Below are 14,663 nucleotides of genomic sequence, written 5' to 3'. Positions count from 1 at the left end.
CTTAATCATTTCTTTAAGGTTTTGTGTTAATGAGAGATATCTATTACCTTTATGAAACCCAATTATATCCTCAGGTTTTCTAAAATTATTCTATATGATCCACTGAATACAGTAAATTATGTGCTGTATCCAAATCCTGCTTGTGATGTTTTGTAATCACACCCGGGGGGGGGGGGCAACGATTTTTGCCAATTTCCCCTTTCCTTTCTAGTTGCCCCATGTCACATATAGTTCTGGAGGGTTCCCTAAATCTCAAGAGTAAATTTCAGGAGGTAGATTTTCAAAGGGAATAGGAGATCAGCAAAAAACACAACCCCCTCTTTTTTGCAACTGCAAAACAGTGAGAACTGAAGACAGAGTTTGGATACAAGCCTATTTGTTGGAAATAGGCTTGTGGAAGCAAAGGAACAAAACCAGACATGATTGGGTGTAGCTGGAAATATTAGCAACAGTGTTGTTGAGGCTCTGTTTTATCCATTTATTCATTACCAAAATAAGGAGGCCTTCTCAATATCTGCATCTTTTTCACACACAAATGTTCGAGCACACTTTAAAAAAAAAAGCGCTGGCTTCAGTCTGCAATTTAGAATTTTAGGTAACTTTTAGAGGTTAGCAAATAATATAAATATACACAAAAATAAAATGGTATTATGCTTTAAACACTCGTGCCAGATAGATTCTTTTGAAAATGATGAAGGAAATAGATGGGACATATGGAATTTAAGAGTTCTAGTCATGAGAACAGCATCCTGTTAACAGCTACTATTTTGGTGGCTGTAGGCCAGCTCCAGCCTCAGGGACAAGATGCCTCTAAATACTATTTGCAGGGAAGCAACAGCAAGAGAGAGGGGATGCCCTCAGCTCTTGCCTGTGAGCTTCTCAGAGGCATCTGGTGGGCCAGTGTGTGAAAAAGGATGCTGGACTAGATAGGCCTTGGGCCTGATCCAGCAGGGCTGTTCTTATCCTGTACTCTACCCACCGTCTGCCACATGCCATGGTTGATCACGGGTCCACTGCTGGTCACACGGCCTCTTCCATTGTACTTCAGCTGCAGCTCTAAGCGCCCACTGCGCAAAGCCAAGACTATCCATGTGCTGTCTTGATGGCCTCCAGCAAAGAAAAGGATACCTTCAGGATCAAAGGTTCTAAAGTCGAACTCAGCCACAAGTCTGACCACATGGGTGTCAAGAAACAAATCAGAGTTATGCAGTGTTTCATGGAGGGGGAGAAACAGTGTTCTTTGTATCCTGACAAATTGCATACTAAAGAAAAGCTTCATCAACAGGCAATTATGCAATGTTTCATGGTGGGGGAGGGGCAGTGTTCTTTGTATCCTGACAAATTGCATACTAAAGTAAAGCTTCAGAATAGCGAAGGATCATGATCAACAGGGAATTATGATCATAACCACCTTCATTAAAAAATATAGTAATGCTAGGTAACAGCACAATCCTAAGTATATTTACATAGAAGCAAGGGTCAAATTAAGTACATTTTAAAGTAGTCTTTTTCTAACTGGAAACACATAGTTTTTTGGGAGGGGCTGTGTTTTAGCTGGAAAACCATTTTTAGTTTTATCACCAGAAATAACCCTGCCAAAAGCTTTTTTTTTTTTTTTTTTTTTGGTCCCTCAACGCAGCTAATTTGTCTATGTTTTACTGCAACAGATAACTTACACTGGAGACAGAAGTACATAAACGTGGTGAGTCTGCTGTGGAAGCACAATCACCCCAATTGCAAAACATGTATGCCTTCTGTGCTGCCTCAAGTGAAACCCCTTTTTCTATTTCAGGAGAAACTGGATTTGCTAGTGCTGAATGGTTGGCCCTTCTATTACTCATGCAACAATTTATCTCCCTTCTTAGAGCAGGGCTGTGCACAGCACTGAATGGCTTGCCCTTCTGTCAGTCAGAAAACCTCCTACTATCCCCCAATTTGAAAGTGCCTATAATCACTCAACCCATTTCCCCATTTTATCATCAATTTAGGAGAAGCTCTCTTAATACAAAATAGACTCTCACCTTGTAGGTTGTTTCCTTTTAAAACGCAGTCTGATAACAGGTGTGCCACTAAACATTCTTCCAAGGTAAAGGGATTTAACACTTTTTGCAGCAGCGAAAGATACACAAGGCAGAATATCCTATGGGTATGGGGAGCCAAACACAGAACAGTTAGCAATGCCACACACAACATTTCCATTGGCTGCTGCATGTTTAGTAGCCATTTGCTTTCCACACTTTACGCTGGGCATGGAAATATCTGTGCAGGCACAGCCAGGGGCGTATCTAGGGTGGGGCAGGCAGGGCACATGCCCTGGGTGCCACCTGAAGGGGGGTGCCCATTCTTAAAAATTAACTTTTTTTAAAAAATGGCCACTGAAAATAAAATGGCCACCACGCATGCTCAAATGGCCTCTGTGAGGCCCTAGGCCATGTCAGGCCTCGCAGAGGCCATTTGAGCATGCGCAGTGGCCATTGTGTTTCAAGTGGCCATTAAAAAAAATATTATTTTTTTTAAATGGCCACCGCCCATGCTCAAATGGTCCCTGCAAGGCCCTAGAGGCCAGCGGGGGGAGAGGGAACCTTTTCAGACTCCCCCCCATGGCCTTTAGGAAGCCCCCTAAAGGGGCTACAGGTAAAAAAAATTAATTTAATATAATATAAGTCACTGTACACATATTCAGTTTGGCACTATGTACAGAGAATCAGGGCTTGTGAATACTGAGCTGAAGCTTATGAGCTAGGATTGTATTCATTTGCTCTTACTTTGCTTCTTGTGATAAGTGAGTTAAATGTGATGGCTATTAATGGTGAGTTTGTCTTTGAATCAGTGTGAAATCCTTAGTATTAAGGCCCACTGGGAGTTTCTTGCTCTCTTTCTCTCATTTTCACTATCTTTCTGAAATACTAGAATATATTCCAAGCAGTGACACAATTTACTCTGCATTTTCAGAGTATCTGAGAAAAGTCAAATTCTCCATTTATTTTTAAAACTTATGTAATAGTGATGCTACAATGCACAGTAGACAATTAGGCAGGTGCTTCTGTTTAGTTTTCCAAGTACACCTCCACATAGTATTTGGGTATTTCATGAGCCCCAGCGTACTGAAATTTGTAGTTTTCCAGCATTTTTTTTGGTCTGGCTACGTCCACTGCTAAATAGTTTTTGAAAGATTAAAAGATTAACTAGCTTGACTTGTATTTTTGAGCTGATAATATGGTAATGTTATCTGAAAGATGGGTGTCAGATGTTTGGACAGGGGGCACAATTTCAGTGCTTGCCCTAGGCGCTATTTTCCCTAGATACGCCTCTGGTCACAGCCAAGTCCAAACCAAGGCTATGATGTGTTAACATATTTCATATTTCCTCTTTGAGGGTGCACGCAACAAATGTTTAGTTTAAAAGGATCTTGAGAAGTGAAGTCCTTTGTAAGCACTCTCCTTGACTATGTCCCCTTGCAGACTCAACAACAATGAATCAAGTTGCACTATTCTCTTTTGGTTTTTCTTGCATACGATTGTTTTAAAGCTTTGAAAAAGTGTTCCTCTACTTCTACAGATTGGAATAATAATTAAATAGTACCTCACAGGTGTTCATGTCACTGGAAAGCTTAACTCCCCCTCTTCCATTGCAGTGGCAGCTGTAACTTCCTGGGGAATTGACACAGGTTTGCTCACAGAAGTTCTGTGCACACTCATCCACGTCTGTACACCATCAACAAGGGGAAAGTAGAGACACAAGTCCTTATATTCACTTTTGGTGTGTGTTTCCTAAACTGTACTCCATAAGTAACACCAAGCACCTCTTATTCCTCTAGAGACCCACATCAATGTTGCAGGAAAATACTTCAGCCCTCAAGTAATAAAGTACATGAAGAACAATCACATGTAGCAAAATCCTATGCTTGTTCAGTCAGAAGTCACACTGAGTTCAGGTTCACCCTAATAACTGCTCGTTGTTCCATGTGCCTTTTAATGAAATGTGTGCACAGTTGCACAAGAGCACTCTTGTGGAAAATGAAAAAATTACACAAATGCAGTTGTACGATGGCCACCCATTGTACAACCATGTTTGGGCAATTTTTGTATTTTGCACAAGAGCACTCTTTCACAAGTATGCACACATTTCATTAAAAGGCACATGGGACAATAAGCAGTATGTCAGCCACTGTGTTTAAGTTTCCAGCCTTAATTTCCAAATTCAGACCAGGAGATGATGGAAATACAAGCAGAAAAAAAACACAAATATACAGAACTGGGCCTTAATCACCAAGAACCAAACTAGATGATACAGCCTATTGGTTGTTTGATTGTTCTAATGTAAACACCACAGGAGCAGAAGTGTGATCCGGATTGGGATCACAGCCAGGAGAGGGAACTTTAACCCTTTGCACACACACCCCAATCCTGAATCAGATCAGAACCCCTATTTTATGTTATAAAAATCAAGCATGCAGGCCCCAGTAACACAAATAGGTAAAGTGTCTCGTTTGGCCCACACATCTTTTGATGGGCGTTTGACTAGCCTAGTTACAACCCAGCTTGGCAAGACTGTAGAGCAGTGAGATTTAGGAAGGAAGGAGAAATAAATATGAGGGGGCTGGGAGCAGAAAGCAAGAAAAGGGAAGGCCAGCAGGCTGGGAGTTCGGAAGGAAAGAGACAGACACCCATCTTTATGTTACGCCTTCCCGCAAAATACTCCTTCTTGGAACCTTTGAGGCTGGCTCACATTGTGTGATATTGCTTTGTTGTAATGTTAAGTGACACAGTGCAAGAACAACAGAATCTTTTGGCACTTTGACTGAAAATCTTTCAAGTCAGCTAACCTTAAGGGCTCAAAGAAAAAGCACTTTGTGGGCTATACTAACTTTAAAACACTGGAACAACGAAAGGGATTTTTTCTTCTTCCATCCCAAATTATATCCCTTACTTAACATTAAGTAATTATCACAATGCAAAAACAAGAAAGAATTGTGCGGCACCTTAAAGACTAATAAGTTTTATCTGTCTCTGAGGTGCTACAAGGGCCTTCATTTCTATTGCTGCTGCTGTTGTGACATTCTAACACAGCTACCCCGCTACAGGTTATCCCAATGTCATATAATAAAGGTTGATGGATGTGTTGTTAGACTTCCAGTAATACCATGCGCAGAACACGATGATGTTTGCAATGCACAATGTCACAAGATGTTTCTGTATACTTTGCTTTTTATGGAAACCTTTTAAAAAAGGGTATGTGTGTTGCAATTAAGAGGTCTATACATAATCCTAAGTGCAACATCATTATCACCACCTTGTCTGGAAAGCTCATCATCTCAGCATCTTTAGAACCTGTTGCAGAGTATAAAGTTGCCCGAGTCAACTGTACTGGAGTCACAGCCACTGGAGCCTCACTTGAGGCACCACTACCACTGCCATCTGTATATCTTGGATCTAAGAGTCTTGCAACAGTGCAATTGACAGTAGCAATATTATGTTAAAACACTATTTTAAGAAGTGTTTTACTCATCATTCTGAAAAGGAGAACATTACATTTCCCCCCCCCAAAAAAAAATTAGGAGCGGGGGTGTGGGAATGCCCCTGGGTTTTTTCTTCATTTTCCTGGACCTACACTGCTAGGCTCCCCGCTGGTACCAGATTTTTTGCTCTCCCCAGGGCTAGCAGTTTCTTGACATTACTAGGCTCCATCACAGAAAATCGCAAGCTTTTGGAGGCAAAAAATGCGATTTGCATGCATACTCAAAATGTAATGTGACTTGACAATGGCACTCTTTTTTTTAAAAGGCTGAAAAGCTCTGTTCTAGAGGCTTACAAATAAGTAGCGGGGCGGGGGGCCTCCAAGACAGCAGCAAACATCAAGGATTTCATTTCTTTACTTGGATTCAGTCCCATTTACTAACCTTGGCAAACCTTCCTTACTTCATTGTAATTGTAGCCAGCATCACAAACACACTCATAAGAACTTAACAAATTTTTACACTGAGCTTCTCCACAGATGCTTTTAGATTCCACACATTCATTTATATCTGAAAAAAGAGGAAAAACCAAACAGTAATAAACAAGAACCAACATATTTCAGTGCCTGTCTCCCAAATTACAACTCAACCCACAATCAACCTCCTTCCATAGCTACGTCTCAGTAATGGAAGCAGGAAATTACTTCAGACTTCCCAGAAACAAAAAGCTGATATTCAGTGTCACATAGCACCATTGGCTAAACGCTACAAACCTACTGAAAGAGCAAGAGGAAAAACAGAGAGAGAGAGAGAGAGAGAGAGAGAGAGAGAGAGAGAGAGAGAGAGAGAGAGAGAGAGAGAGAGAATCACAGGAAATAATGTGATGGCACTGTAAAGTGAGGTCAGACTTTGTGGGACAAACAGGATCACAGAACAAGGAAATGACAAACCATTTGATTTTGGGGGGGGGGGGGAATGCCTTGTTAAACCAGCATGGAAGAAAGGACGATGCATCTGCAGGTGGTTTCCTTGGTGAAATCATGCTTGCAGATCACATGCACTCAGATTCACATCTGCACATTCGTGTGCCGCAGAACACAAGGCATTCAATATGATCTTCATTTGGACGGCATGCAGTCGATGGGAAATGTTATCTCCCATCTATCTGGCAATGCAGATGAAAATTTTGTTGCCATGGGCAAATGCCAACTTTGCCTCTCCTTTAATCAGCTGGACACTGCTCCAGCATTGACCCAGCTCTGCTGGATGGCAGACACTCCTCTCCCTGCCTGTGGCCCCTCTTCAGGACCGCCACAGCAGCCTCCCCACTGTTCCCGCACAGACCCAGCTCTTTTGCTTTGGCTGCACCAAAGGCTCTTCTGTTCGAGGGCAGGGGGACAGTCATTCAAAAAAGGCAAAAGCCTTATTTGGCATTTGCCTTTTTTGAATGGGATGCACTACCCTCAAATAGAAAAGCCTTCAGTGCTGCCAAAGCTACAGTGGTACAGGCAGCCTGCTGCCCAACAGAGTTGGGTTGACATGGGAGCAGCGGGGAGGCCATGCTGCCACCGGTCGTGAAGAGGGGTCGCCAACAGGGGGAGTAAAGTCTGCCATCCAGCAGGTCTGGGTTGGCGCAGCAGCAGTGTCCAGGCCACTGCCGCTGCAGCCCCGAATAGTGTGGCTACTAGGGGGAGAGAACTGGGTCAGCGGCAGCAGCTGCACCGGGCCAGTGGCAGAGGCCTCCTATGGAGGCACGGCACCACAATGCTAAAAAAAGGGCTTTCAAGGGAACTGGGTCGGTGGTGATGGACCCTGCGCAGCAGCGCAGACCTGAAAGGAGTAAGTGGCCAGAGGAATGGGATCCACACAGCTGGAGGGACCAGAGCACCAATGGCCAGTAGCAGTGGAGGTGGGGGTGCTTGCTTGTAAACGTAACTGCTAAGGTTGGAGGGGGATAGGGAACAATATAGGATTAAATATGCCACAACATAATACATTTTAGTAATAGCTATCTGTAGTGTATCTGCCATTAGTCATCTGAATCCAATGTATAGCTTTTCTAAAAACTGTTAGGAACATAGGAAACTGCCATATACTGAGTCAGACCATAGGTCCATCTCGCTCAGTATTGTCCACACAGACTGGAAACGGCTTCTCCAAGGTTGCAGGCAGGAGTCTCCTTTAGCCCTATCATGGAGATACCAGGGAGGGAACTTGGAGTCTAGATGCTCTTCCCAGAGTGGCTCCACCCCCTAAGCGGAATATCTTACAGCGCTCACACTTCTAGTCTCCCTTTCGTATGCAACCAGGGTGGATCCTGCTTAGCTTAAGGGGACAAGTCATGCTTGCTACCACAAGACCAGCTCTCTTCTCTTTTTCCTGTTAATCTGCTTTACTTGTGATAAAGACATGTTGAAAGGTATACTGCCTCTTAACATGAAGATTCCATTTAGTCACCTTGCCTAAAAGGTCTTGGCATTATAAGAATTTTACTAGCAGTCACTGGCTGTTGATGGAAGAATGGAATTGGAGTTCATAAGTTGCATTTTAATTGCAAAAAATAACCTCATGCTGTATTTATGTTCATCTGCAGAGTTCTTCTACACATTCAACAAGGCAATTTAGGTGACATGACTTAAACATCCTCAGTGCTACTTAACATGTTTAACATGGAGCTGCATGTGCAGAAGGTCATCTGCTCCAAAGCTATATTGCCCTAGGGGAACCGAGAATCCTGCCTTTAAAAATGAACTTTCTATATCTAAGATAAACTGCCTGTGAATGTGAAAATTCCACTAAGCCAGAATGGGTAAAAGTCACTATTAAACTTGCCTTTTTCAAAGCGCCAAGACAAATTTTCCTTCTTAAAAACCCTGGAAATTCAGTAATTAAAAACTTCCAGTTTAAGATGAGAGTTAAGATGTGTTTACATTTTAATTCATGCTCTAAAAAGCATGGAAATTCCACGTTAAAGTGCCCATCTTTACTTCCGCACTATATAAGCTGTAAAGACTTTGTACAGTCTGGTATATGATGCTGACTTTTGAAATGAGGCTTCTCCATGCATCCACACTTTGCTTGGTCTTTCAGCTGGACATTGGGCTGTGAAGGGATGCATCCAGGTAGACATTTAGGGGTGCCACATCTCCAATCATATACCACACTGCACAAAGTATTTATAGCTTATATGGTGCAGAAGTTTAAAATGGGCACCTTAATGTGGAATTTCCATTTGTTTAGAGTAATAATGAAAATGTAAACACATCTTAACTCTCACCAGGTTTTTAAATACTGAATATATTCATAGGACTTTCCTATGTTCTCTGTCCATTCTTAAACCAGAAATGCCTGGGTTGGCATATCCTTTCCCCACTGAAAGACAAAAATGTCCCACTGAACACTAGTAGATCATACAGCCTGCACTGGCCAGGCAATTGTCCCAGTTTGCCGAAAAGACGGGTGGAAAACCACCATGAGCCATTGCTCCTGTAAATCTGGACCCTATTTTTCCTAAGCAGCTAATTGAGAGGGAAGTATGAGTTAGCAAGACTAGTTTACCTCTACCCCATGAAGACTGCTAGTAAGTTCTGTTACTCCAAATGCCACTTCCTCCACAGTTCCTTTGCAGGGTTAACTATATTCTTCATTTAAGATCCTTTCCCCACTTCTGGTTTTGGCCCTGCTGCACTAAATTCTTTTCTCTCATTTCCTTTTTCCTCTACAATATTGTTATTTTTATCAGTAATGTTATAAGAGAAAGGGAAGGGTTGTTGTTGTTTTATTGTGCAGACTAATGATTTCTTGGTTTAGCAGTGGTCCACCTTCATCAGAAATTTCTTGAGTAATTAATTGTAATAGAGATTTCTGACTCCCCAACATAAAATTATAAGATTCACATGCTGCTCAAACCCACTCTGTTTTGTGACATGATACAATGTAAAGAAAAACTACAGTCTACTTTGCCAACCATCATTTTTCATTGTGTCAGAAAGAGCTGGTTAGCTGGGGCACAATCCAACACACAATTCCTTTGTGAATCATCACTTTGCTATGATGTTGGATAGCTCTGTGGTAGGACTACAGGCATGCCTGGGCATGCATTCCTGGCTTTTCCCATTACAACCCTAAACTACAGCTGTGAAAAAATAAGAAGTACTGGCATCAGTTCAACTTAACACTCAGTGTTAACATGGTAAGGAGGACAGAGGGTCCTGAGGCTAACAAATATATTATGGTATACACTTTCATAGATCCCACTTTGTCAGATCACACTGCAAATAAGGGTTAGCCTATGAAAGGTCAGGCACAATAAATATACTATACTCTAACACCAGATATGTTTTTTCTGTTTGTGTTACAACAAACTACCCCTTAATAAAGGGAGCAATTGTCTTAGCATTGCTGCTGTGCAACTTTCATTCAGTCCAGTTGAGTGTGTGCAGTAGGATTCTGAAGTAAGATCCACTACAGTACATGACACACAAAGGAAGTTTAAATCACTGGAGTTGTCCAAATGTAACATCAGACCATGGTTTGATGTTATGTGTCTGAATCTCAGGCTCATGAGCTCCATCCTTTCTTTGTATCACCTCCCTTCTTTCCTTGTTTGAAGCAAACCACACTTTGCTGTTTCCTCTGAACTATAGTTTGCCTCAAACCAGGAAATAAGAAAGGAATCACCATTCATGATGAGGGTGGAAGAGCAATGCCATGCCAAACCATACATTGGAATTGTAACTGAAAAGGTAAAGTGTGCTGCCAAGTCGGTGTCGACTCCTGGCGACCACAGAGCCCTGTGGTTGTCTTTGGTAGAATACATGAGGGGTTTACCATCGCCATATCCCACGCAGTATGAGAACCACTTCATTATATCTTACCTTCACAAGTTTTATTGTCTTTCGCCAGGGCATAGCCATTATGGCAAGAACAACGATAGCTGCCTGGCTGGTTGAAACATTTCTGTTTACAGCCACCGTTCTGCACAGAGCATTCATCGATATCTGGAAACAGATAAAGAGAATCGTTGGATGTTTCAAATCACATCAGATCAGTAGATGTTAACTCAAGACAACTTGAGGCCATACTTCTCATTTTAAAATTTCCAGTGTTGATAGCTGAAAACATATATGCAATTTTAATTATTGTAATTTTTTCTAATACCAAACTTGGCTGTCCTGTTCAGCAAAGCAATGCAAGAGGGGCACCCAAAGACAAGACAGGGGTTTCTACAGACTTAGTATATACCCAAGGCATGCAGAAAAATATTAGTTTATTTAAAAAAGAAAATAAAAGGGGTGGGATCAGGACAGAGGGATCAGCCCAATGAGGACTGAGCTTGCTTATTCCATGCAGGAGTCACAGACTATTGAAGGCAGTTGAATATCAGCTGATGGAAGAAAATAGAAAACAAGAACAATGTTGCCCACCCCTTCAGCTGAACCCCTAACAGCTCAAAGTATCTTGGAGGGGAGAATTAGTCTTAAGGGATGTGCACCATAAGCCGTACTTTAAATTACAGGATCTATATACCAGGGATGGGCAACAATGGCCATCCACTCCAACTATTGTTGAACTACAACTCCCAACATCCTCAGCCACAATTTATTGTAGCTGGAGATTATGGGAGCTGTAGTTCAACAACAGCTGGAGGGCCAAGGTTGCCTCCCCGATGTATACGCTTTTAAAGCCACTGTAAAGCTAAAAGAAGATCGGGGATATATTTAGTTAAGAACAGGGGGGAAGGAGTTCCTCCATTTCTAAGTAATCATACTTTTCTCAAAGTTGGCTGTGAAGAGGGACAGCCTTTAACAGCTATGTTCAGATTAAAGGTAGTTGGGGCAGGCACTTCTGTATTGGACCGACTTCTTTCACCATTAAACTTTATTTGATGGACTTGGCAGGGAGAGGATCACAGCCACATCTTCCACACATCCCACTATTGTACCCTCCACAGGTTTGTACTGGAGTTCATTCATCCATTTCATCCATTCAAGTATTCTTTAACATCAGAGTTTACTTCTGCATTAAGTTGTCCAAGGACTGCTTCACACATTAAAGTGTTTTAAATGTATACTTTAATGTGTGTGGATCCTGGAATCTAGCTCTATAGCACTGAATGTTGAGCAGGAGACTGCTCAGTTCAGACCCAGTGCAGCAGCAGAAGGGCTATGTTTACCACGGTTTGGGAGAGCAATAGGCGTTGAGTGCACACACAACAATTCTATTTTTACGGTAGTAGGTCCAATATGGAAGCATCTGCCCCAACTAGCTTTAATCTAAACAGAGTTTAACTCTTCTGGGTAATGATCTAAAAGTCCTTGCCCTGCATGGTTGTAGCAAAAGCCTACTATGGTCAGTACTGATAAGTTTGTGACAGCACATGGCTAACCAATCCCTCCTGAATCCCCAAAACTTGGGGGGGGGCACATTTTCTTTTAAAAAGGTAACAGTGGTACACACAAAAAATTAGTGTATTTATAATATAAAAAGCTGCTTAGGCCTGCCTGCCTGACTGACTCAATCACTGACATGAAACTACCCAACTAAACCATGAAACTGTCAGAGACACAAGAAAGACATGCTGATTTCACAGGTAGTCTCACACAGACTAGCAAAAAAAAATCTAAAATCCTAGAAATGTTCATTACTGTTCCAAAAAATGCAGAAAAACTCTCCCACTGGAAAACATGGGGAATGATCCTCATAGAGCTACAAAAAGACAAGAGTCACAAAGAAATAAAATATAAAGATGCTTGCAAACTACAAGTTACTTTACTAATATACATATATTTAAAAGGCAACCACACTGTCCAAAGAATGGAGAAAAGGGGAAGACTAATGGCTGAACCATGGCTTGTGTGCCTTGCTTATGTGTTAGTCAATTTTAGAGCCAGGAGGATGAGGGTCACACCATGGCTGGGGGACCTGCTACGAGTCCTCTTTTTACATTACACTTGCATTGACCTTCAGATATACTGAGAATCCTTTGGTGGGTTCTTTTGGGGGGGGGCACAGACAACATCTAGATCATACATCTAGATTGCATGGTGGGCAGGGATAAGGAAAATGGTGTTAAGGCAAGAAGGGGGGGGGACTCACTCAACGCTAAACTTAAAATAAGACAATAGAACTTATGATTGCCACAACAGATTCTATGAGGAAATCACATTCTTCAACCCAGTCAACAGATTTAAAGTGGGCTGGTTCAGATATCACACAACATTTCCTAGGCTTGGAAGCAGGCACTCTCCTTGACCTTGCCCATGCAGGACTGGAAAAATTCCACTTCTGATAGCAGTAATAAATAAACTAAGATTGGTTGTGACATTCAGACCAACCCATCTTGGTTTATTTTAACCCGCTTACTTGAAATAAGCCAAGATCTAAATCCAAGTTTTGAAGTGGGTTTCAGATCTGTTTATTTCAAAGAAGTTAGAATAAACCAAAATTGATGATGCAGATGTCACAATAAATCTTGGTTTATTTTTAACGATAGTCAGAAGTAGCATTCTTCTGAGACTTTTGCAGGCAGGTGAGGGAGGAGCACACATTCCTATGGTTAGGAGACAATGCACCAAATCAAGGTTTAACAGTAGTTTGTCATGATATCTAAACCAATCCACAAGCAAATACATAAGAAGCTATCTCATTTCCAAGAAATACAAAGTGTTTTTAGATCAAAAGCAATGCACGATCTATTATATTAATTATTCTGGGTGTGCCTTGGAATGTGTGTCCCAGAGCCCAGCTGATTGGCTGGGTGGTGGACGTGCCTGATTGGCTGAGGCGCACCCAGAAGGATTGGTTGCCGTGGCGGCAGCCCAATCGTGGAGGCCAGAGGTGGTGGGTCCGGCCCGGCCGCAGAGGCAAGGCCCAGGAGGGGGGAAAGAAATGGAGGGGGGAGAAGTGGCTGGGCCCGGAAGCAGAGACTGGGGCAGAAGGGGGGGGGAGGTAACTGCCAGCCCCAAGGAGCGCACAGATGTTCCGTGCGGGGTGGGCTATTGTATACTTTTTTTTTAAGTGTGTTTTTTTTAATTAAAAAAAGGAGAAAGGGCTCAAAAGTGGCAATGGAAGGGAGCCTTCAAAAGTTTACCTCCCCCGCAGATGATCCTCTTGAGGAATCTGGGTGTAGAGATCATGCGTCCAAACATGCAGCTGCCTCCTCAGGCAACATGGAGGGTTGGGGGGGCTGGGAGCATCTCTTTGCCCCCTGGAACTGCCATAATGCTAGTGCGCAGGGCATTATGGGGATCCTCCAATGATGGCTGGGAGCCCCACAGTCTCCAAGCCAAGGCTGCAAGCAGCCGGAGCTGGCAGCTAATCACCAAAATGAGGTTACAGGAGCGCTTGCTCCCTTAACCTCATTTTGTAGGTGGGTTCCGGAGGTGGGCTTGTCGCCACACTGCCCCTGGGAGCTGAGCGGCTCCTGGCAATTCTCAGGCATGTGCGAAACCAGGCTAGGCTTCCTTAGCCCAGTTTCGACTGAGCGTGAGAACAGCCTCATTATTAGGAATACAGAATGAGAAACAACACAGAATCACACTTACCTTTCTCACATTTTCCCCCTTCCCATCCTCTTTGGCAAAGACAAAGGAATCCACCTTTCAAATCTTCACATGTTTTAGTACCCTCTCTATAACAAGGGTTGGGTAAACACTGATTTGGCAAATCTGTGGGGGAGGGAGGAAATCACACAAAACTTTTATCTTTGAATCAAATTAATTAAACAATATACTTTCACCACCCAAGCTGAGATAATCACCACCCAATGATCAGATAATCATTATTAACCTCACCAAAAGTAGGGAAGAAAGAGGTAGGGCATGATCTTGCTATGTTGTTTGCTAGGCAATCTGCTCAATTACTGAGAAGGTATCAAACTAAAGGAATGTTTATCCTGGCGAGCAAGCCCTTTATAAAGAGAATGGAAAGTATTTCACAACTTATCTTGTTCCTTCTGACTTTGATCATTCTGAGAAACAATTCTTTGTCAAAAATAAACTAAAATTCTTTTTTAAGGCTGCAGACAAAAAGCAATACATTTGGGCATACAGGTGGACCTTGTTATCCACGGTGGGGTTCCATTCTCAGCTACAACTGTGGATTACAGAACCATGGACAACCAGACATTGCAGCAATGGGAATAGGGGGGTGGGGGGGGGGGTGTCCTGGAGGTGGAAAAAAGCATTTTAAAAGCCCAGAAATAAAA

The 14,663-nt window shown here is 42.5% G+C and overlaps 1 protein-coding gene across 3 annotated transcripts in view; it reads right to left on the bottom strand.

Moving 5' to 3' along the window:
• Nucleotides 1-14,663, bottom strand: part of GAS6 (growth arrest specific 6) — a 70,728-nt gene that overhangs the window by 18,720 nt on the left and 37,345 nt on the right. For all 3 annotated transcript variants that reach the window (XM_053309652.1, XM_053309651.1, XM_053309653.1), the window contains exons 5-10: nt 14,002-14,124; nt 10,333-10,455; nt 5,900-6,025; nt 3,583-3,704; nt 2,022-2,140; nt 980-1,169 (exon numbers count right to left, since the gene is read on the bottom strand). In XM_053309652.1, the coding sequence (XP_053165627.1) occupies nt 980-1,169; nt 2,022-2,140; nt 3,583-3,704; nt 5,900-6,025; nt 10,333-10,455; nt 14,002-14,124 (803 nt within the window). The remainder of the gene's footprint in view (nt 1-979; nt 1,170-2,021; nt 2,141-3,582; nt 3,705-5,899; nt 6,026-10,332; nt 10,456-14,001; nt 14,125-14,663) is intronic.

This window comes from Hemicordylus capensis, chromosome 3, assembly GCF_027244095.1.
Source record: "Hemicordylus capensis ecotype Gifberg chromosome 3, rHemCap1.1.pri, whole genome shotgun sequence".
Taxonomy (NCBI): Eukaryota; Metazoa; Chordata; class Lepidosauria; order Squamata; family Cordylidae; genus Hemicordylus; species Hemicordylus capensis.
This window is presented reverse-complemented; position numbering and strand designations above follow the sequence as displayed.